The sequence below is a fragment of the Nyctereutes procyonoides genome, unplaced genomic scaffold (genome assembly GCF_905146905.1).
Source record: "Nyctereutes procyonoides isolate TBG_1078 unplaced genomic scaffold, NYPRO_anot_genome, whole genome shotgun sequence".
NCBI lineage: Eukaryota > Metazoa > Chordata > Mammalia > Carnivora > Canidae > Nyctereutes > Nyctereutes procyonoides.
In genome coordinates, this window is record NW_026575024.1 from 45,097,874 (window position 1) to 45,122,047 (window position 24,174).

Here is a 24,174-nt window from a genome sequence, read left to right on the forward strand (position 1 = left end):
TTCTCAGTCTGTGATACTGGGATGGTAGTATCCACCTCAGAAGTTACCATGAGGGTAAAGAAAGAGAATATATTCAAGCATAAGATGTTGTTGTTGTTGTTGTTGTTGCTACTACTGCTACTCTCCTTCATCTTCCTTCTTCATCCACAGCCTCTTCATAAACTCATCATTCTCTTTAAGAGGACAGAGTGCTATGAAACACAATCCAATGCCCCACTATTAAAAAGATACCACCTGTATGGCTGGTTCTTTTTACCATGAAATTCCATGCAATAATTGCCTATGTGTATAAACACACGCTCCTCCTCAGTCTCAGACATCTGGTGTTATCTTGCAAGAGAGAAGTACCTTTGCCTCGCTGTTTCTTTTCCTTCTGTTCACTTAATTTGTCCAGAGGTAGGTTTGTCATCTCAACTCCGTAAACAGTTCTCGCAAGCACTGCTGTCAAGGAGTCCATGATGTTGGCCCACTCATTTATGAGTTCTTCCCATTCCGTGAGGGAGGACAGCACCCTAAGGAAGTCATCCCAGAGCTCTCGAGAAATGTACACACAGAGATTTGCTCGGATCCATGCCACCATAAGTGTCTAAAACCAACCAACCAACAAGAGAATTGAATTGCCCTCATTTGGAAGAAGAATGGTATTTCAACAAAACAAAATATTTTAAATTACTATCATTAAAATGAACTTTAAAAAGCACTTGATCTTGTTTTTCTTTTTTATTTCTCACAATTCATTTGATCAACTGTCACTAGGATCTGAGCTACTGAGAAATTAGTCATGATTATGAACAAAGCTACTGATTCACAAATCCCTCTAGTGCCTGTGGCTAGTCCTGGACATAACTGGGGCGAAGACAAAGCTCTTAGAACTATTCTATTTCTTTTTTTTTTTAATATTTTATTTATTTATTCACGAGAGATAGAGAGAGAGAGAGAGAGAGAGAGAGAGAGAGAGAGAGAGAGAGAGAAAGGCAGAGATACAGGCAGAGGGAGAAGCAGGCTCCATGCAGGGAGCCTGATGTGGGACTCCATCCTGGGTCTCCAGGATCAGGCCCTGGGCCAAAGGCAGATGCTAAACCGCTGAGCCACCCAGGGATCCCAACTATTCTATTTCTTGAGACAGCTCTCTCTCTCATTCTCTACAATAGCTACTTCTAGCCTCCTTTTCAATACATAAACCTCCAGCCCCACCAACTCCTCCCTGTTTTTTAGCAGATGAACTCACTGCAGACTTGAGAGAAAACAGAACCCATTAAACAAGAATGCCCTCAACTTTTACCCACAAGGCACAGGTGTTTGCCCAGCTTCTCTTTCATCTGCAGGTTGTAAGTAGAGAGGGGCTCCCACTCTTCTCTGCTTGTTTCTCACCTCTGCTCTGAGCCTCCTCCTTGACCTTTGTTTCCATTAACCCTGCCTCTCCTTTTCCTTCAGTCTATTCTACTTCTGCAGCTCCTCTCCATCAGTATTTAAACACGCTCCAAGTCTACCTCATCTTAAAAACAAACCAAAAAGTTCCCTTGAGCCCAGATCTGCCCCACCTGCCCCCAACTAGAACTTCTAAAGCCAAATTTCTTGAAAGAATGTTCCACGCTCACTGTGTGTGCACCTCCTCATCTCCCAGTCAGCCGAGTGCTCTAGCTTTCTACCTTCCTATGCCACTCCACCTCTGCCAGGGTTCTGGTCTCCACTCTCATGGCTCCAGTTAACATCTATATATGGTTGACTTTTGAATCGCATGTTCAGCCCAGACCTCTTTAGTTTCCTGACCTTGTCTATCTGCATGCTAGACAGCTCTACTTGCATGTTCTGCATGCACTTGTTTACATAGCATAATAGTAAAAAGAATTCAATTCTTCCACTGAGATTCTTTCAGTCTCTCGACCTGGTCTCTCCTGCTCCTGGACTTTGCATGCAGTCTTCATTCCTCGCTTCCCTTTCTTTTTTGCCTCTTTAACTCCCATTCTTCAGGTGACAATGTGGACATTATTTCCTCCAAGGCATCCCTAACTGCCACCCCACCCAGCTTCCAGTAAGTAACCTCCATTCCCACAACTGTCTCCATCTCCCTATCAGAGCACTTTCCATAGGAGTGCATTCACTTCTCTATGTCCTTCCTCTAGCCTAATGGTCCATGGCACTATGAGTAGCCACATAGGCAACCCTACCAGACAATTATGCATATATTCTATATATTTCCTTACTTTTGAAACTACCTAGTTCCTTACCTCTGCCAAAATACTTCACATCCTTTAAAATTCAAATAAAAATATATCTGCCTTGAAAGAAGTACCAAGTCCATCTCAGGTGAGCCCCAAGGGCTTTCCTAATCTTACTACAGGGCAGAGTTAACCAAAGTCTGTATAACTTCCTTGATCTGTTGTCAGAACTAAATGTTCTCTTTAAAGTGCCAACCTGCACATATTTCTACCCACCCCAGGTGCAAATAGACTCCCACAGTCGATGGGAGCTGTCCTATGCATGGAATAGGGGCAAATTGGCTTTTTAATTACGAGAGAAATTTTTCTTTAGCATACACATAGGAAAACTTTGAGAAATAGAAAACAGTCTGTAAATAGTTCTATTCTGACCACTGAGAAATCATATTTAAAGTGACCCTTATGCAATGTATCTGTTTTCTATGTTTCAATTCACATTTACCACACTTTTTGAGAGGGTAAAAATGTGAAAGTTGAGCTAAAATCATTAAATATATTGAAAACAAAGTTTTAAACATTCATACTTAAAATACAATTCTAAGATGGATGAATGTGAAAGAACAATGCAAAAGAAAAAGCTAAAATGATTTTATCATTTCTTACTACTAAGACCTTATATATATTTATTATGACTAAAATGCCACCTCCTGTTTATTCTACTTTACATTCCTGTTTTCAAAATGAGTTTAAAGGCATTACCATAAAGTACATAGGCACAATAAAATAAAGAGTAGATCAAAAAGAGAATCTTAGCAGATTAAGAGGAGAAAGGAGAGACCGGCAATGCTGCCAGCGGTCAGCCTAACTTCTGGTTACAGCACTAGCCTCAGGTTAAAAGCAGAGTTTTTGTGTGGTAGAAGATGCCCTGTGCTGAGAATCTTGCACTGGTGTCACTTTATTGACTAATTATAAAACAAGGACAGAACAGACTTCTTGCAGTTTATTAAATTCATCTTAGCAAATCTCAAAAACGTGCACAGAGCTGACGAATCATCATCATCATCCATAAGTCACAGCTAACAACACTTGAACCTAGAGCAAAACTGTTGACAACTAGTGTGGGGCAGACGGGTGATACGTTTTTGCCCATGAAGGCAGGCTGCTCTCTCAGTAAGTGAGAGAGGTTTCTCCTCTCATCTAGGAAGAGGGAAAGAGAGAGCTCCAGACTCTGGGTTCTGTCACTAACTTGATGTGTGAGCTGGGCTATTTACATGGCTTTTCTGGAGTCATTTTTTGGTTAAAAGTAAAAAGCTGAATAAGAGCATCTCCAAAGTTCCTGCAGCACTGAAACTTATGTTTTATCAAATATATCCTGGCAAATAAGCTGTATAAACAAATATATCTGTTCTGAAAGCACTCCTTTTCTTTTCATATGTTTTCTAATCAACCACTTGCTACCTCTCCTCACCACACCTAGGGGACTACATAATTCTAAGTACTGCAAGTAGAGGGACCCATAGTCCAGGTTTCCTAATATACTGTCAGAGCTTCAAGCATAAGATCCTATTTAGCACTGATAACAGATTTAAACATCACTTATGGCAAACAGCATCTCTGGCAAATATTTAAATAAAATCCAACTATCATTTGAAGATTTGCCAATTCAAGTTATCTACTGAGAGAAGAAACTAAATACTAGAGGATATTTTTAAAAAAGATAAAAGGATAATGGCAACTCAGAACTTCCTGTCCCCTTTAATAGCTTCTTTATTCAAAAATTTTAAAAATCAAGCATCTGGCAATTGTAGACATTCTACATGAACAGATAATAATTTAAATGGCACATTTAATTTTATATGAAATTCAGATGATGCCCACTTGATTTCCTGGCAGAGTTCTCCAGACCTTTCACATTCTTTCTCTTTTCTTGGATCTCACAAAAGGGCTTGGGGAGGTCAACATATGATTATAAATCCCAGATGAACCTGCTTTGATTCTTATGACAACTCTGAAAGGTCAGAAGGACTTCTCTCCTAATCGTGACAGATTAGGAAGAGACTTAGAAAGGTGAAGTGACTTGCTCAAGGCTGCACAGCCAGGATGTACCAGAGGATTCTGGATCAAAACTCAGAATCCGTCTACTTCCAAAAAGGTCATCCTCTCTCCACTATTTTATGGTTGCTTCTTAATTTAAAGATTATTTTTGATTCATCTAACCATTCCAAAAGAAAGATGACATCAAAATAATTAATACTCATAGACTTAAAACTAATTTTTCATATCTGACAAGATTCTCCATTAATAAGGGTTTTTTTCTCCCAAACCAAAACTAACCAAACATACCAAAAAATAACAACTCCACAATAGATTCTTGCTTAATTTGGTGACAAGTTCTTGCTCTAATTCCATCACAACCCATAGATGCAAGGCCAGACAATGGTGATGAATGAGGCCCAGGCATCCAGTAGCCAGAGCCTGTCTTTAGTCCATGTCACTTGGCAGCCCCAGTCCCAGCAGGGATAGAAGAAATGAGAAGGTGTTGATCATGAAACTTTCCAGGAGAGTCAGAGCTAAGTGAGCAGAGTGTCTATACTCCAGGAGGGAAGCAAAGCAAGTGGTCAGTACCACCCTTGAGGCAAGGCTGGACACACACAAAATGATGTGTAGACTATTTCCTTTACCTAATAACTAGGCAAGGCAATCAGAGTTAAGAGTGATTCAATACTACTCAGGAGGCAAGTGAGTACATGCCAATTATTTCTGCAGCCTCTCATATATTTTTCATCAAGCCAAGATCATTTGATCATGTTAAATTATTAAAAATTAATATGAACAGTTGGGTTCTCTTGTGTTACAGTGGGAATATACAACCTTATTTAGAGAACTAGTTTCTCTTTGCGTCACCCTCCATTTTCTACCTATATTCTAGATATGCTCTTATCCTCCAAAACTACCTTCAAGTCAACTGAAGGGGGTAAGTTGACTTCTCCTCCCTATAACCGTCACTTCTAGCTCATATTCACCATACTATCTTCCACCAAATTACTCAAAGCCAGCCCATCTATTGTACTATGCCTCTACTCTATTTGTATAGAATGTTACACTTAAAAAAAAAAAAAAGAATGTTATACTTTTCCAGAGTCCTTTCACACTGCTCTCTTTCAGAAATGCTTTATCAATTCTGTGTATCCCATAAATGCTAGTGCTTTCCAGAGCAATGCTGCAAGAGGCTACTGCACTCAGGACCCTTTAAAACTCTACTTCCTATGCAGTTAGTTCATCATCTGCTTCCTGTTCTCTTCCCCTCGGGATGATGCCAGACTACTTGGGTTCTTGACCCTTCTCACTCTGTGAGATGTAAGAGAAACAGCCATCTCCTTGGCTCTCTGCTTCTACCTGAGGCCAGTCCAGTCCCACTTACCTTATCTCGGACTTTACTTCTGTAGTTCTCCTTTCTCTCCCCCAGGCTGTCCTTACTGGACCCTTCTCACTGCAAGCGAACAGACTTTAAAACCACTCACCTAAACTCTGGCTTCCATGCATGCTGCCCACTCAACTATCTCCCCTTCTCCTCCTCTCTCCCACTCCATAAAACCTTAACTATACTTGCTATTTCTACTGCCCAGCTCTCATTTTTCTCTTCCATCCACTCCAAGGGAGCCTCATTCCCCTAGAATATTCTCAACCATCAACATCTTGTCAAAGCCAGTGTCAACCGGCCATTCTCCTCTTGCCCAATCCTTATCTCCAGTGTGCAGACACATGCTCCTCTAGTTTCCCTCCCAGTTCCCTGGCCAACCTTTCTCACCATCTTTGGATGGTTCCTCTCCTCCACCAACCATGGAAATGGCCTTCTCCTCTTTAGGACACAAAATCTCTCCATGGTGATCCCATCCAGTTCTGTGGCTTCAAACACACAGTCCAATATACTAATGACTCTTACACTTTTATTTCCAGCCTGAATCGCTCCATGACCTTATCCCCATCCCTGTGTTTCCATTTCCTTTTACTTCCTCAAATCCACCTGGCCCTCCACCAAGGACATCAGTTTTTATTGTCTTCCTAACTTCTACCAACCTCGAGGAAGTAAATGGCAGACAGGTGGGAAGGCCTAAAAGAAGCCAAGCACTAATAGTAAAAAGAGTGAAAGATTTATTTGATCTGAAGAGAAACCAGAGTATAGCCAAGCACTAATAGTAAAGAATAGATTACAACCTTTAAGACAAAGCTAAAAAAGAAATTTTAAATGAAATTTCAAGAAATCTATAGTTTAATTTTACTCTTAAAATTCTCAATGATTAAAATTATTTTACTATAAAATATGGTTCATTTTTTGCATTTGCAGTGTTTTAATAAAATAGACTTACCCTAAACAGTAACCCTGCCAAGCTCTGAGCAAACAAGTCCTTTATTTGTTTATCCTTTGGCTTCTGCATGACAGCTTCTGTTATCCTGAGTAGTATTTGCAACATCTGTTCCCTGGGCCACCCAAAATAAAAGCTCACGTTATTAATCACGTATCCAAAGCACTTTAATTTATAGGTACAAGAAATTCTCTTATGAATTCAGTAACAATGATAATCATGTATTACTCAAAAGTATTAATAATCTGAATGCCAATTACATAATGAATGCCATATTTTATCAAAATAAACTACCTTATGTCACCAAAGTTCAAAAAACATGTGACTTAAACTCACATCAATAAACAGGATAAAACAGGTAGGGGGTTTGGAAAGGTCACTGTTGGTCATCCTGAGGCACAAAGTTTGGTGCCTGGAAGATGCTTGATCTGCACAAGGGCACTGAAGACACATTAACACCGCTAATTATGTTAATAGTAGTAAGTTCTTCAGCACAGCTGAAGGGGCAATTTTATTTCTCACAGCTAAGTTAACAATCTTCACATCAGTGTTTGCTTATGTTTCCCTTTCTTGAATTCTATGCAAACCAAGAACACATATCTTTTGTATGCAAGAGAGGTCTGTTTGTTTTGAGGGGAAACACCCCCTGTAACTTCCCCTTCAAGGCCTTGTACACTAACTGTTCATTCATCTTTGCAACTTTCTCCTTGGCCTACATGCTCATTAATGATAAGACTGGGAACTGGACAAAGTAATTCAGTCCAGTTCAGATCATGAGATCTCCAAATCATAGTTCCTTCACACTTTTCTCATACTTCCACATATTGAAACAGTATTTTCTCTTAACATGACATTGAATCTCATTAAGCTTCTCATGGTACAATGATGTCTACAAATAGGGTTTCCTACCCTATTTATAGCTGACCCCATTTGATTTTCATCCCAGTGTTATCTGTTGGCATACATTTGGAACTTTGTTCTAGTTGTCTGCTTGTGCTGTACACTGTCGATGGGCTCTGGAAGCATGGAATAAGAAAAGCTGTCAAGTCATGGGAGATGTAGGCACACAAGAATGGAGCACACAAGAATGGGAGATGTAGGCACACAAGAATGGAGCACACAAGAATGGAGCTTGTGCTGTACACTGTCGATGGGCTCTGGAAGCATGGAATAAGAAAAGCTGTCAAGTCATGGGAGATGTAGGCACACAGCTTAGAGGAAAATGAGGGAAGAAATGGTGCAGAGCTGGGGACAGCATGTCTCTCACCCATTCAGGGTACCCAGACCTTTATCTAGGCCTTGGCATCAGCACTGCCTGCTCACATTTACATGTGCTTCAAACAACAAAGGACAGTCCTTTCCACATGAATGGTTACATACCCATCTTATGAACATGATGAAAACAAGAGACGTAATAATTTTCACATAAAACCTCAGTCATGGGAACTGCTATCAAAAAACGCAAACTTGGGGGCATCTGGGTAGCTCAGCTGGTTGAGCGTCCGACTCTTGGTTTCGGCTCAGGTCATGATCTCAGGGTTGTGGGACTGTGCCCTGCATCAGGCTCCACACTCAGCGGGGAGTCTGCTTGAGATTCTCTCTCTCTCTCCCTCCCTCCACCCCTCCCACCACTCATACACGTTCTCTCAAATAAATAGGTAAATAAATCTTTCTAAAAAAAAATGCAAACCTGACCAAAGCAATAACGACAAAGACACAGGGCTATTAATTTAATCTCTGAACCTATGAAAGCTTAGCAAGCCATGAAATGGCCACATAGTCTTCTGGAAGAAAATGAATTTGAAAAAATCGTCTCCAGTTTGGAAAAATCTTTCCCAAAGGTGTTGACTCCAGCTTCTTTCTTTTTATTTTGTGAAACACTGACTTTTGGTCCCTTCTCCTCAAAGAACAACTGCTCCAAGAGTATAAAACTTCCACAGAAACACGGGAAATTATGTATCTGTGCTATCCCTGCACTAAGGAACAGGATTTCCTGCAATCTTTATTACAGACTGTGTCCCCTTCTTTTCACACAGGCAGTAACCATTCACACAATGCTGCCGCTCACTATTCCAGGACTGCTTCTTAGCACTTTCCTGGCTACAGTCCTAATCTAAGTTGCCATCATCTATTGCTATGGACTTTGTGTACCAACCCTCACACCCAGCACCGTCTCTCCTCCAGAGGAAGTCAGAGAAATCTTCTGGAAACGTAAACTGGATTGTGTCGCACTCTTGTGCACACACAGAAGAGTAGCTGGTGTCCGTCCTGCGGCCTGCGAGGAAGGCCCCACACAAGCTGGCTCTGGTTGGCCCCAGTTCCATCCCCTCCTAGCCTCCCTCTCCTTCTCTAACTGGCCTAGAACACATCACACTTGCTACTTGCTTTTTTTTTTTTAAGATTTTATTTATTTATTGATGAGAGATAGAGAGAGAGACAGAGACATAGGCAGAGGGAGAAGCAAGCTTCTCGAAGGGAGCTCGATGTGGGACTTGATCCCAGGACTCTGGGACCATGTCGTCCTGAGCCGAAGGCAGATGTTCAACCACTGAGCCACCCAGGAGCCCCGCTACTCGCTGTTCCTTCTATGAGAAGCTCTATGCTCAGATGTCCCCCTGGCCCCTCCCTCCCTGCCCTCAGGGTGCTATTAATCCCCTCCAGGGAAGACAAAGGTCTTCCTGGACACCTCGATATTCCCTTAAGCCACCACTCTGTACTCTTCCCCAGCTTCACTGAAACTGCCTCTATGTTCATTCTGTTCCTCAGTCTATCTAGTTAACCCTATATCCTCACAGCAAGAGCTCAGTAGTCATGTACTGCATGAAAGAAGGGAGGAAGAGAATTCAGGGATTGCCTGGCACAAAAATGCATACAATAATCTGCTGGGGAAACAGGTTACATCCCTTTCTATGTGCTACTATTTTTTGGTATTTTCAAATATTTCTATAAACTGGGGTGGGTTTTTTTTATACTTTTACCTGGAAATTTCTGAATTGTAAAAGAACAGAGACGAATTGCTTAATTTTGCCTTAGGATTTTCACCAAAAAATTATCAAAACTATCAAAATACTACTGATACAAAAGTGAACTGAATTCATAGTTTTCAAAGAAAAAAAAACATCAAAAATGTTATTAATGTAACTATACTATCAAGAAGCAGATGCTTCTGTTGTAAGCATACCAGCATTTCTCATTACTTTCAATGTTCTGATACAGCATTTAACTCTGTTTAAATCATATTGTTCATCACAGTAATATTTCCAGCTGTAACTGCTTCTTGGCAAGAAGTCCTATGTTTAAAAGTCTGCAAAAGATGACTCTAGAGTTTACACCTTCAAATAATTATTTGATTCCTGTGGTTTCTGTACCAGTGAACCTGCTGTCTGACAGGATTTCTTGAGGCCCACACTCCCCTCATCTGAGAAAGAAACGGGCTGGACTCCACAGCCCCAGAGGCTCTGGCCAGCTCAGTCCTATCTCATTTGCACGCTTTCAGATGCACACAGAGCTTTCCAAAGCACCCCCAGCGCTGACTCAAAGATATCCAGAAAAAACATCCAGAACCCAGGATTGGTAACGGGGCCCCACCGAGGATTTCCATGAGAGAAGGGGCCACCAGTGCCGGTCTGCAGCAGCCCGGTGCACTGAGCACAGAGGCCAAAAATCACATCCTGACAGCAGGGCTGAGCCCAGCCAGGCCACTCACAGGCCATGCCAGCTGGGAGAAACACGCAAAGGACAGGCTGGAGAGGCATTTTACAACCACAACTGGGGGACATGAAGAAAAGAGGAGTACAGAGCGGCTCTGAGGTCTCTGTTACTGAGAATGTCTGAAAACACCTCCTAAACTGGAGTGATGCCTTCCTATGGGACAGGGCATGGGAAAAACCTACTGCACTGTTTACTTTCAGGGATATTCTAGACACAGACACCAAACAAAAACAAAGGATAAAAAAGAAAACATTTCTCATAAGCACATTTTCATGACGCCACTATATGTTTGACGGTACTATTTATTTAGCCATTCTGACAATGTCATTTAAAAAAATAATTGTTTTTCCAAAGTGAATTTAAAACTTCAAATTTGAAGCAATAAAAATCAGTTAACAGCATTTCAGAGCAATTAACAACTTCTCCTGGGCTTATGAAGAACGATATTAAAAAACACCACTTCTATTACTTTTCCACAAAGCAGTCTGATGACAGTTTAAAATGGAAAAATCTACTATTAAGTAATATGACTACTTTTAATTCAGTAACATTTTTAAAGCCTATAATAAAAATAAACCATCAAAGTACTGGATACTTACCTTCTTCAGAATTCACAGAAACTGTTACAAAAGATTGATTATCATCTTATTGTTAACTTTATAAAGCCATCAGTAAGTGGAGGCTTTAACATTTTAATTATTATGTTGAAAAACAGAAACATCTGTTTTACAGTATTAATTTGAAATAAACTTACCATGTCTTTTTATTCATTGTAAGCTCCATTATCATGCGCCTAAAAATAATCAAAACAGCTTTACAAGCATCGACTTGTTCTTTCAAAAGCATGGGAACTTCAGGACATGGTTCCAGCAAAAAGACGTTTGCTGCATTTGTTAAAAATACCTTGAAAACAACACATTTTACATGAGAAAATTAAAATTAAACATATAAATCTGAACAAATTTTTCTTAAAGATAATGGTATTAATTTCCTTCTACTGAGGGATCACCTTTGAGTTATTTCAATTAAGGCAAGTGGTACCAACACATACTCAAGATTTTTTTTAATTGATTCTCTTAGAATTACCTGAGATACCTGAAAGAGCTTTCTTAGAAAAAAAATTGATACATGTTAACATTGCAACTTCAGAAAATTCATGAATCAGAAAGCTTTTGAAGATTTCTTTTTGACACTCTTCAAGGGAAAAGGGAGAAAATATGGTAAGAAAGGCTCACTGCTTCTGGGTGAGAAATTTTGGGGTGGGGGACAGGGGAGAAGAAGAGCAGCGGTCTACACTGGATGGAAAAAAACATCTGATTATTGTTGAATCTCCCAGCACATGTAGTTTGCTGACACAAAGCACCACCGGCACCCAACAGGGGTGTAGATTCCTAGGGAACCTGGAAACAGGCAATGCCACATGATCAACACTGCACAGCTTCCATGAGCATATACTTTTAATAGGAGAACTATATTATGCAATAGAATATAAACCTAAGTGGATTTTTGGGATAAGACAGATTTTTAAAAATTTTGATAGTCAGCTGACTGCTCTATACTCTACCTCAGACCTTTAGGATACAAGTTCACTGTCCTCTACTGGCAGGGGCATTTCAGTGGAAAACTGAGAAGCCCGAATGTAGTCTGTTCTGTCCTTGTGCTCCAAGTGGGACACAGGGCAGGGACTCCTGCATGCACTTCTCTGGTGAGGGTATAGATTTTACTAATAACAGGCACCAAAGTTCTTCGAAACTAGTCAAGTAAAATCATCTTGATTTTAATTTCAGATTATTTGCTGATTTTCACTGAAAAACAAGAAAACTCAATAGTTACAGAGTATTAAACTGCTAATGAACCTGAATGCAAAAAGGATACCATGACAAAGAATCTTATCGAGAGACCGATGACAGATGTCACTGAAAACTGGGCAACAGGCAAGCCATCCAGGACTGGCTTCTGTGTGGGAGGCTAGAAAAGTGGATATGAGGTGGAGGGTGGGGCGCCAGGGAGCAGGGGAAAGAGCCACTCTGTTTTAGGCACTTACAATCCTAATAACCTTCAACCTAGATGGGAACCAATAGGTAATCAATTTCCCAATCCCCATTTTTGAGATAAAATCCTGAGGTCTGGGAAGATTAAGTGATCAGCCAAAAGTTCTTTCCAATGTTCCCAAATGGCACTGGTTCTATTTTATATGCCCATTCAGATAAATATTTTAAAATTAGAGCATTTATAATCATTATTCATAAACAGGCAGTTTTTAAGAATATTCCCTATAAGATCATATAATCATCATGCCTGTCTTGCAAATTTGAGTCCAGGTGACTAAATGCCCATATGTGTTCAGAAGATACTTTTCAAGATTTGGATCTCAGTCATTTCACATTCGATGCATAATAATCCCTCTCAGAAAACTGCAACCATCTCATAGGTCTCCTTTGACTAGAAAAAAAAATCTTTATAAATTGAAGGTGAGCAGTCAGGAAGAAAACTCAGAATGAGAACTTAAAAGCTATTTACTGACAGATCAAAATATCAACGTATTTTATATGACACGATCACAATAAAGAAAATGTTCAAATTGACTCCAATTGGAGGTCTTTGTGTCTCTGGCTGGCCACTACCTGCAGCATAGCCTGGGCTCCAGCTTTCACATTCTTATTTTCCTCTTCTGTCACACATCCTCTGCTCACTGCACTCGTGAAGGAGTATGTTCGTCCCCAACTGGAAGATCGCTTATGACGAGAACTTTCAGATGAAGTCTTTAGAATATAAAAATCAGTTAATGGAGGGGGGAAGTATATGTTTACATAGATAATTCCTTACACTCACCAAAATTCATTAAGAATATAGGTTTTAGGAGGGGGGTCTTCTTTCAATTTTGTTCACCACCTCCAGCACCTAAAATAGTACCTAGTGTTTAGTATGTGCTGAATAAACAAAGGTCCAATGACTGAATGAGTCTGTAACACAGACTTTTAAAATGTGTGATAAATTCCATCTGCTAATCTACTCATTTCGACCTCATGATTATAGAAATGATTTCACCAATATTAAAAAATCAAAATTATGGAATTAACACAAATATTTAAAAGTGGTTTGCCTTTGATTACAAATATTTTTAAATGTTTGTTAATTGCTGCAACAAACACCCATTTTTAGAAATAATTTCTCAGACTAGATTCAAAACAGCATGCCAGAAATATAACTATGACAGATATCTTTTGTTTCAGGAAGAGGTCCCAATGTGTTGTTTTAGATTTATCCAGCCTCCAGCTTTACCTCACCAGGACTGAAAGTTCCATTCCAACAGCACTCACTCTGAGGATACTGCCCACTCTGCAGTGAGGCTTTATTAATGGAGATAGCACTTGTTATTGGCGTAGTCCTTGCAAGTGTGTAACATCCTAACTGCTCTAGAACAGGCCACTACATAAGAATAGACTGCCAAAACATGCTAAATTTAGTTTCTCAAATGCTATTTATTTAAACATGTCAATCCTAAGATAGTGACATTTTCAGTCTCATACAGAGACGTGTAAAATACGATGGTTTATAAAACAACTCTTCTGCAACAGTGAATAATGAAGCTGCAATGCACATATGTACCTACCTTGAGGTTTAGGAGGTAACCAATGATCTTGAATAGAGCCCAGAAACAGCTTCACTGAAGCAGGTCCTCACAGAACTCAGCAACTTGAGAGCATCACATGATAAAAGAGACCCACCTGCCCATGTCCCACTGATTGGCACCCTTGACTGACCGTATACTTTGCTAAAATATGTGTACTCCCAACAGAAACAATTGATAACATACTACCTCTTTGTTGTCAGTTTCTGAAAATCCTAATTTTTCAGCATCTTCTTGTTCAATTTCTTTTTTATCTGGTTCTTCCATGAACACAGGTTTGTCCTGGAGGATCCACTTTCTATACACTTGAACTACCTTCCTTGTTACAGCTATGTCACAGGAAGGCAACAAAAATGCCTAAAATAAAAAGAGAAGGCTCCCTTGAACTCCACACCTGTTCACGTCACTATAGCAGACATATAACAGACATTTCCAATCACCATCACCAATTGCAGACTTTCCTCTGAAACATACAGGGCCAGACAGGTTTTGTGCACACCAAATTGTCTGAGGAAAAAAGGCATTTTCAGTTGGGCCAGGAAATGTCATGCAATTTAAAAATAACTTCTTCATTCTGAATGATTTTTTTTTTCACAAAAATAGCCGATGTGCACACCTATACACATACTTTAATTGGCTATATAAACAATAATAGTTTTACAACTAGGAATGAATTAGACGTGATCATGAATAAATTCAATGAATTAGAAAGTGATCATAAGACAAAAGACACAGTACTGCAGCCAGCTGCAGCCAGCTGTCCTGCCTCTTCCTAACTCCATGTTCAGGGATGTCATGCTGGTGACAGAGGGAGGATTTACCGCAGAAATTGGCAATGCTACCAATTGGAGCCTTTCTTATCTTTGTTTTATTTTTCCCTTTGTTTTTCTCTTCCTTCCTTTTTTCCCTCCCTCCCTTCCACCTTACCTTCCTTTTCGTAGAGCCAACATTCACCAGCACAGAAGTGAGTACAGACACCAACAATAAAGAGAGCCCCTGGCCAGCTGTAGCATTGTGCACATTTACATGAACTTTTGTTTTAAAGATTTTTAAAATTTATTGGAGAGAGAGAGAGAAAGAGAGAGAGAGAGAGAGAGAGAGAGAGAGAGAGAGAGAATATGTGTACAGCAGGGGAAGGGGCAGAGATCAAAGGAGAGGGAGAAGTAGACTTCAGCGCTGAGCACAGAGCCTGATATGGGGCTCAATGTAACAATACTGAGATCACAACTTGAGCCCAAACCAAGAGCCCAAACCTTAACCAAACCAAGAGCCCAAACCAAGAGCCCAAACCTTAACCAACTGAGCCACACAGGCACCTCATAAACTTTTTAACATTAAAGAAGGTCTTTACACATATGCACGTAAGAATTTTGATTTAATAAGATTCCAAAAATATAAACAAAAAGGTAAGGGAGAAATGTATTTGCCTTTTGAGTATCAGCTCTAAGGAATATTTCTGTCTGAGGGGTAAATACAAAGGAGAGGAACTCAATACTATAGCAAATGCTGTCATTCCACAGATGAGGAATTAAGACGAAGCTTAGCACACTTGAGATCTTTTTCAAGGTTCCAAAGTTAGTTAAGTAATGATTCTAGGTCTTGATCTCAAGGTTCAGAGATTTAATACTGTCCTTAATGTTCATACCACAGCATCCAATTACAGGCAGATTTCAGTATAACAAGGGTTCACACAATATACAAATTTCCATTGATGGTGGTCATGTCACATTGAATTCCACAATAGAGGAGTCTGTGTTCTAGCAAGACTGCAACGTATCAATGTAACAAATATTCTGACTTGTATCTCAAAGAAGATCAACAAAGACAAGAAGGGTATGACAAAGTACAGTGGTGTCCCACTCTGATTTTATTCCAAATTTTATTACAAATACTCTCACACTTACAAAAAAGTAGAAATACTTTTATAGTGCATATTCACATACCACCCCCTAGATTCTACGATTAGCATTTGCTAGATTTGCTTTACCATATATCTGTCAATCCACCCCTATTTAGCCTTGTTTCAATCCATTTTATTTTTGATGCATTTCAAAGAAATTTGATGCAGACATCAGTACATTTCACACCTAATTATTTCATACCTAATGCATATCACTGACTAGAGTTCAAAATTTTTTATAGTACTTAACATAAAATTTATAAATAATGAAATGCACAAATCTTAAGTGGACTCATCTCATGATGAGTTTTGACAAAATCTAGACAATGAGGTAACTCAAATCCAAAATCAAGGTATATCATGTTACCCTCCTCCCAGGTAGCAAACAATTTTTCTCTGTAGGAAAATAAAATCATAGTAAAACACAAATTATTTGTATGAACTGTCTGATTAATATGTAGCATATTAATTTAAAAATCAGAAATAAAAAAATAAAAATCAGAAATATGAGAAAAGAGTCAATATTAACAAAATCACAGTGAAAACCAGACAATACTTTAAACACATAGATCAGGATAAAGAAAATTTCAAAAAGAAATGTAAATGGAATTGAAAAATAACCAAAATTAAAAATTCAGTGTTTATGGGTTGACAACAGAAAGGACATGGCTGAAAACTGGATGAAAAATCAAAAGGAAACACCCAGACTGAAGCACAGTGAGATGAAAGGATGGTTAATTCAGAAGGGAAGGCAAGAGACAGAACAAAATGAAAAGCTTATGCTATGCATGGCTGCAGATGCACAAGGAAAGAAGATTAGCAAAAGGGGGCAGAAATAGTATTTGGGGAAAGAATAGCTGAGAATTTTGCCAAAATTGGTAAAAGATATCAATCCACAGGTTCAAGAATCACAAACACAAGCAGGGTAAATACAGAGTACATTACAGTAAAACTGCTAAAAACCAAGAACAATCAGAAAATCTTAAAAGCTTCCAAAGGAAAAAAGAGACATTTCCTCCAAAGGAAATGACCTCACATGACTTCTCAAAGAAACAATGGAACAAATATTCAATGTGCAGAGAGAAAACAGCTGCCCATGTAGAATTCAGTATCCAGACAAAATGCACTTGAAAAAAGAAAGCAAAATAGAGAAATTTTCAGATAAAAAAAGAAAAACCACGAGAAAATCTTTTACCAGGTGATCTGATCTAGGGGAAATACTAAAAGTTGTTCTTTAGGCAGAAAGAAAATAATCCTGGATTAGATATTCAGGAAGAAATACAATAAAAGTAATTATTTGGATAAATCTAAATTAATAAAATGTATATATGAATATATATGAATACTAAGAATAAAACTTGATAAAATAATAGTTCTGAAAGAGATGATATATGTATATATATATATATAAATAATACATATTATATATATATTCATACTATGGATTTTAAATATAGACGGTCCTCAACTAGGAGAGCTATATTAATGGTCCAACTTAGAATTTTTTAACATTACGACATTACGAAAGTAATGCATATTCAGTAGAAACTGTACTTTCAATTTTGAATTTTGATCTTTCCCTGAGCTAGGGATATGAGAGTATGACACTCATGTTGAGGGGCAGTGGCAGTGGCTACAGCTCCCTGTCATCCCTGGGATCACAAGGATAAACAACTGATAGACTTACAACCATTTTATACCCATATAACCACTCTGTTTTTCACTTCCACTATGGTATTCAATAAGTTACATGAGATATTTAAGACTATTATAAGCTAGGCTTTATGTCAGATGACTTTGCCCAATGAAGGTTAAAGTAAGTGTTCTGAGCATGTTCAAGGTAGGTGAGGTTAAGCCATGATGTTTGGTAGGTGTATTAAATGCATTTTTGACTTATGATATTTTCAACTTATGATGGGTTTATCAGGACGTAACTGCATCATGAGTTGAGGAAAATCTGTACATAGCAGGGGCATATGAACTGAGAAGGAATAAATGGAACTAGAGTGCATACTTACAGGGTGAAAGTTGAAATTAATGCTAGATTTTAAGTTAGGGGTGTTAACAATTAAAATATGACAGATGAGTGTAAAATACTAAACTAGAGAAGAAAAATGGTATGCTAAAAATAGCCAGCTTGAGAGAATTCAAGATAACTAGAAAGATAGTAAACTTAAACACAATTACAGTACTTGTTATGCCAAATGTAAAGGGAATAATTCTCCAATCAAAAGACAGAAAATTTAAGGTTTGATTTTAAAGACTATTAAAAAGACCGTATGCCATTTATAAGAGAACATCCAAAACATATGGGTATGGGAAGATTAAAAGTAAAAAGTTAGAAAGTGATATATACCATGCAAACACTAACCAAAAGAAAACTGGTAGAGCTATATTAAGAATAGGGAAGACTGAGGCAAAAACAAACAAACAAACAAAAAAAAAAAACCAAAACACCATACTAAAGATAAAGAGGAAAAATTCTTACTGATGATTCAATTCAAAGGACATAGAACATTTGTGAATCTGTACTGAAACTAAAAATTATAAAATATATATATTTTATATATATTATGTTTATGTATGTGTACATATCAAATACTGATAGACTTTAAAAAGAGAATAGACCAATCCATAGTCATAGCAGAATAGTCTCAGTAACTTGCAGAACAACAGACAAAAAATAATGATAGAGAATAGAACACATGCTTCCTACCTTCTCACTGTATTTATTCTCCATGTCTCAATCTCTCATATTTTTCATCTTTGTCTCTCTGAGGGACCCTCAGGATAATTTCTTCAGATCTGTCATCCCATTTATTCTGTCCTCTGCTGTACCTAATCTGCTATTAAAGTTATCATTGAGGTTTTCCTTTACTATTTCAATTATTAAATTTTTTTCATTTCTAGAAGTACTATCTTTTTATTATTTACATCTGCTTAGTCATGTGTTACAATTTCTTGTTTCCTGGAAACATTTTCAAGCTTGTCTTTTATTACTTTAAACATTTTGAAGGTATCCATACTGAAAGCTCTATAAGTTTTAACTTCCTAATTGGAAGAAAGAATGACTTGAAATTATTATATCCAGCTAAACTGCTGTTCATGTGGAAAGGCAAAAGGAAAATATTCCTCATCATAAAGGAACTCAGGGACTAGAGCCTCAAGACACCTACTTGAAAACACCCACTCGAGGATAAAATAAGGCCATCCAAGAAGTCCATTAAAGCAAGCATGTTAGGACTGAGGACAGTGAGGAAAGCATCTTTCTACATTCAGAACCAATACTAACCAACTCTGCACATTAGGATTTCAAAACTGACTGCAAATAATGGTAAATTTAGGCTATAAATTTATTATAGAATAAAATAAGTGGATGGGGAGAGGAGGCTTACAAGGCTGATAATTTCTTCAGATTTGTTAAGAAATTAGTAAGTGCTATCTAAAATTATACCATGGGGCTAAAAAGTGTTTCCATCACCTTAATGTGATTATAATCTTCTCATTATAGATAAAACTTTCGGATGTTAATATTTCCTGTGATAAAGGAATGTTTATTTGAATTTCGAGAATTCTGTTTCACTTTATTTTCTTTTCTTCTGTTAAATTCAAATAAAATAAAATTCAGAGCTCTTCATTAAAAATGCACTAAAGAAAAAAAATGCACGAATCCACTGTCAGTCCCTCATCCTTACCCTAGCACTTCCATATACCCGCCCCTTGCCACTGCCTTCACCTCAACCTGTCTGGTTTTACGTCTACCCATCCATGGCTGGCTGGCTGCCTGTCCGCCTATAACTGTAGGCCAAATTCTCTGTCTGCTTATCTGTCTGCACCTACATACCTGTCCATCTACACCTCCCTACTCACTTCCACCTCTGCCAGCTGGCCTGTTTACACCCACCTGTCTGATGTTCCATGCCTGCCTGCCAGTTTGTTTTTGTCTATCAGCTCATCTGTAAGCCCTACTGTCTGTCTGCCAGGCCGCTCCCTGTTTATATCCTGCCTTACCCACCCTCCACTCTGCCAGTCTCTTATCTGCTCATCTAGCTAGCCAGGCCAGCACCAAATATACATACATAGAAATACCTGGAATGATATTCTCCTAACATCGATAGTGGTTGTGTAACAGTAGTATTTTGAGTGATTTGCTTGAGACTGTGTTTACCTAATGAGTACTTTAAAAAAATATATATAACATTATTCTTTAAAACAAAACCAACAACAAACAAAACAACCTAATCAACAACTAATGCTCAGAGCAGTATTTTGAACATTTCAGACTCATAACCTAAGTAAGATGTTTTACAGAAGCATATACACATCTGTATACAGATTATACATAAATAAATGTTTTAGAAGTTTCACAAAGAAATGCTAATCCTTACAACATACAGTGCACTCTGAAATGTTTTGGTCTATTCTATTTTATTCTATTCAATTATTTTTTTTAAATACTGGCTTTTGATAAGTTGATTTCATGACCTATAACAGGTACTTAGAAAAACACTGGTAAGAAGCCAAGTTTCCAACAGGGCAACCCCGAGACCAAAACTGCCCCACCTGAAGCCTCTAGCACTCACTGCTAACCTGCGTGCTGATGGCAGCAGTAAGCTGAGGCTGCCCTAAGCGCCACTGAACCTCATATCCCCTCAGTTATTTCCACTGCCTGCAACTGACTGGGCCATCCAGTCCAAGGAGACTTGCATGGTCAGCCCCTGTCATGAGCCTCTCTGCCCCTGGGGCCCCTCATCAGCATTCATTCCCACATCACACACATGGACATCTCATCTTCTGCCATCATGTTCCGCTCTCTGGTGCATACACACACATCTTACCTCTTCACTGAGAATATGCACTTATGCAATGTACATTTTAAACTTTAATTGCCTTTAGGCCTAAATAACAAATAGTCTCTGAATACTTTATAATCAAAAAAGAAATCACTAGAAATTACGTTTTGCCATCCAGAAAATAAAAATTCCTCATTGACCACAAGAGGGCAATAGAACGCAATGTTAAAATCCATGCCCCTTCAAGCCTCTAGAGTTTTAACATACCCCCAAAAAACATACCCAACATTCATATTTTAAATATTACATATATGCTTTCAAATTAGATTTGATGAAAAATAAAGATAAAATTTAAGTAAAATGTTTTTTGGCTTCACAGTGCAAAGATGTCTAAGAAGTTCAGTCATAAGTAGTCTGTAGTTACCTACATGACCCAAGCTACTTCAGAACAGAATTTAGATTGGATTTAGGACTAAATGGAATGCAGAATATAGAGCATGCTCTTGGCAAGGGTGCAATGCAATAATGGATACAGACAGAACTGTTAGTATGATAAATTAACAATTTACACAATAAAGGTAAAACCACATCAATCTAGCATGTATCTCTTGTGCAAAATTCATAAGCTTTGTCAGTCATATCTAGTCTTGTAGTAGGCACTGGCATAAAGAATTTAAAACACTACTACAGGGGATCCCTAGGTGGCTCAGTGGTTTAGCGCCTGCCTTCCGCCCAGGGCATGGTCCTGGAATCCCGGGATTGAGTCCTACACCAGGCTCCCTGTGTCTCTGCCTCCCTGTGTGTGTGTCTCTCATGAATAAATAAATAACATCTTTAAAAATTAAAAAAAAAAAAAACACTGCTACAGATCAGGGTCTGAAAACTATGGCATATCATCCAAATCCAGCCTGCCAGGTGATTTTCAAAAATAAAGTTCTTTAGGAACACAGCCATGTTTCTTTGTTACATGCTGTGTCCATGGCTGCTTTCTCATTATGAAGGCAGAGCTGAGTAACTGCAAGAGAGCCCACGTGATCAACAAGGCCTGAAATATTATCTGGTCCTTTACTCTATGAAGTATATATGGCCTCTACTTTCAATTATATGCCCTCTAAGACCTTGATGATTTCAACTCAAATTAAATGGTACCAAGTACCTTCCATGTATACAACAGGAACACAATAGGGCAACATTAATGGAGAGAATAGGGTAGATTTTTAAATCATGGACTCTTTCGATAAACGAATGTTTGGCAGCATGACATATACAGTATAGTTCATAAAGAGATGACACAGGTGTGGGGCTCCAGGGAGCATGCTGCTAACCATGGTCAAAGGAAAAGGAAGGAATGGGAGTAAGAAAACCACCACATGACTTGCCCAGTGATTGCTCATAGGAGGAATAGGAGATGAGGAGCACAGGAGGGCTAAAATTAATATGCACATAAGAACATGAGTATCATTAAAGAAGTGGTCAAGTCAGGAGAAGAAGCTGATGTTAGAGAAGAAAATAAGCTAAGCTTTGGCCTCATTACCCTTAGGTTACCACTATAATGTGAGATAAGATCAAGTGGGCATTTTAAAAGGCAAGTATGGAAGCAAGGTCTGGACAAAAGGCTTGAGTGGGAGTCTTATGCCACAGTGACTCCTGGCTCTGCACAAGCAGTTGATATCCCTAAGGAGGCAAGTGTGGAGTTACAAAAAAGGCTCAAGTCCAGAATATTGGTCAACCCTTGGAATTTGGGGTTAACAAAAAAAAGGGGGGCCAAGAAATGAGACAGAGGGGTGCCTCGGTAGCTCAGTTGGCTAAGCATCTGCTTTTGCCTCAGGTCATGATCCCAGGGTCCTGGGATAGAGTCCCATGATGTTGGTATCAGGCCTCCTGCTCAGTGGGGAGTCTGCTTCTCCCTTTCTCTCTCCCTCCCCAGCTCTCTCTCTCAAATAAATATGTTTTTTTTTTTTAATGAGACAGAGAAGACACAGAGATTGAGAAGAACTAAAGCAGTGCTAAGACACAGAACCAGAAAAATAAGGAGAATTTTCATTGAAGCTTAAACTATTTTAAGCCAAACACTTTTACTCATTAAAATATGGTAAAACCTCCAGTTTGCTATGGATTATGCTGGGACTCTGATTCTTGGTTGATTTTTCTTTAAAGTCTCAGAAATGAGAGAGCTAATCACTATCTAGAAGTCTTACACACACACCATTCATTTGCGTACAGGACTCCTTGTTGTCTCCTCTCAGACCACGGGTCTCTGCTAGTCGAGGGCCTCAACCTCTGTGCTCACGTGTGGACTAAGCTATTTCCCCCAAATAGGCACATGCTCACAAAAGAGCCAGGCTCTGCTTCCCAGGGCACAAGTACCAAGATGCAGATGGCCAGTGGCTCCACCCCACACCACAGAGCTACTATTCTCTCCACTGCACTTTGGGTTCTGCTTCCTCGATCAGTTTCTTCACAGCAGCACTACTGACATTTGGGGCCTGATGTTCCTTGTCATGGGGTAGTAGAGGCTCTGTCCTATGCCTGTAGGATAATCACTGGCTCCTACCTACTAGATGCCAGTACCACTGCCCTCTCCCCAGGTGTGACAACCAAAAATGTCTTCAGACAATGCCCAATGTCCCCTGGGGGGCAGAGCCAGCCCCAGTGTCACTCGGAGCTTCTAATCATTGCCCGGCCTCTGATCTCTGCAGTCTTCTTCCTCACTTGCACCTACTTTCTTGTTTGCACTTCCCCTCCCTTTACACCACCATTGGTTGTCCATCATTGGTTGCTATATCAGCATCTTGGCCTAAGCCCTTGCTTTCTTTTTTTAAAATTATTTACATACAGTAAATATACAGTACATTACTGCCAACATACGGTATAACACCCAGTGCTCATCTCATCAAGTACCCTTAGTGCCCATTCACCCAGTTGCCCTGTCTCCCTACCCCCCTCCCCTTCTGCAATGCTTTGTTTTCCAGAGTTAGGAGTCTCTCATGGTTTGTCTCCTCAAATTTTTCCCCACTCAGTTTCCTTCCTTTCCCTTATGATCCCTTTCACTATTTCTTATATTCCACGTATAAGTGAAACCATATGGCAATTGTCTTTCTCCTATTGACTTATTTCACTCATCATAATACCCTCCAGTTCCAGCCCATCGATGTAAATAGTAGGCAGTCATCCTTTCTGATGGCTGAATCTTATGTCATAAATACTTCTATCTCACCTGCATGCCATGTGTGTTTGCAGGGAAAGTACAATCATTTGCAGAAACCTCCAGAGAGCTGCATAGGGCTCTTGGAACACCACTAGTCTGGGGCTCCTCTTTGCAATATTCATCTGTTGATTAGTATTCAGCAAGTGCTTTCTAAGGGCTTTCTTCCCACCTACTCCTGGGTTTCAAGTTTCTTATGGAAACATGACAGTATTTGTGGGATGATCTGCTCATGTAACAAATTTCTTCTCCATGTGTAGGAATTTTACAAAAACAAAATTTTTAAAAATCATAAAAGAAAAAAAATTGCAACACTCCACATAAAAGCATGATTAGAGGGATAATTCAGTCCTGTAATGTAGCCCAATTCATCAATAGTATTTCTTGCAGGACTATGAGCAAAAGAACAAA

At 39.0% G+C, this 24,174-nt stretch overlaps 1 protein-coding gene across 3 annotated transcripts in view; it reads right to left on the reverse strand.

Annotated features, from left to right (window-relative positions):
* Positions 1-24,174, reverse strand: part of RALGAPA2 (Ral GTPase activating protein catalytic subunit alpha 2) — a 316,059-nt gene that overhangs the window by 209,806 nt on the left and 82,079 nt on the right. For all 3 annotated transcript variants that reach the window (XM_055345530.1, XM_055345537.1, XM_055345523.1), the window contains exons 11-15: positions 14,055-14,222; positions 12,859-12,996; positions 10,989-11,137; positions 6,527-6,638; positions 349-586 (exon numbers count right to left, since the gene is read on the reverse strand). In XM_055345530.1, the coding sequence (XP_055201505.1) occupies positions 349-586; positions 6,527-6,638; positions 10,989-11,137; positions 12,859-12,996; positions 14,055-14,222 (805 nt within the window). The remainder of the gene's footprint in view (positions 1-348; positions 587-6,526; positions 6,639-10,988; positions 11,138-12,858; positions 12,997-14,054; positions 14,223-24,174) is intronic.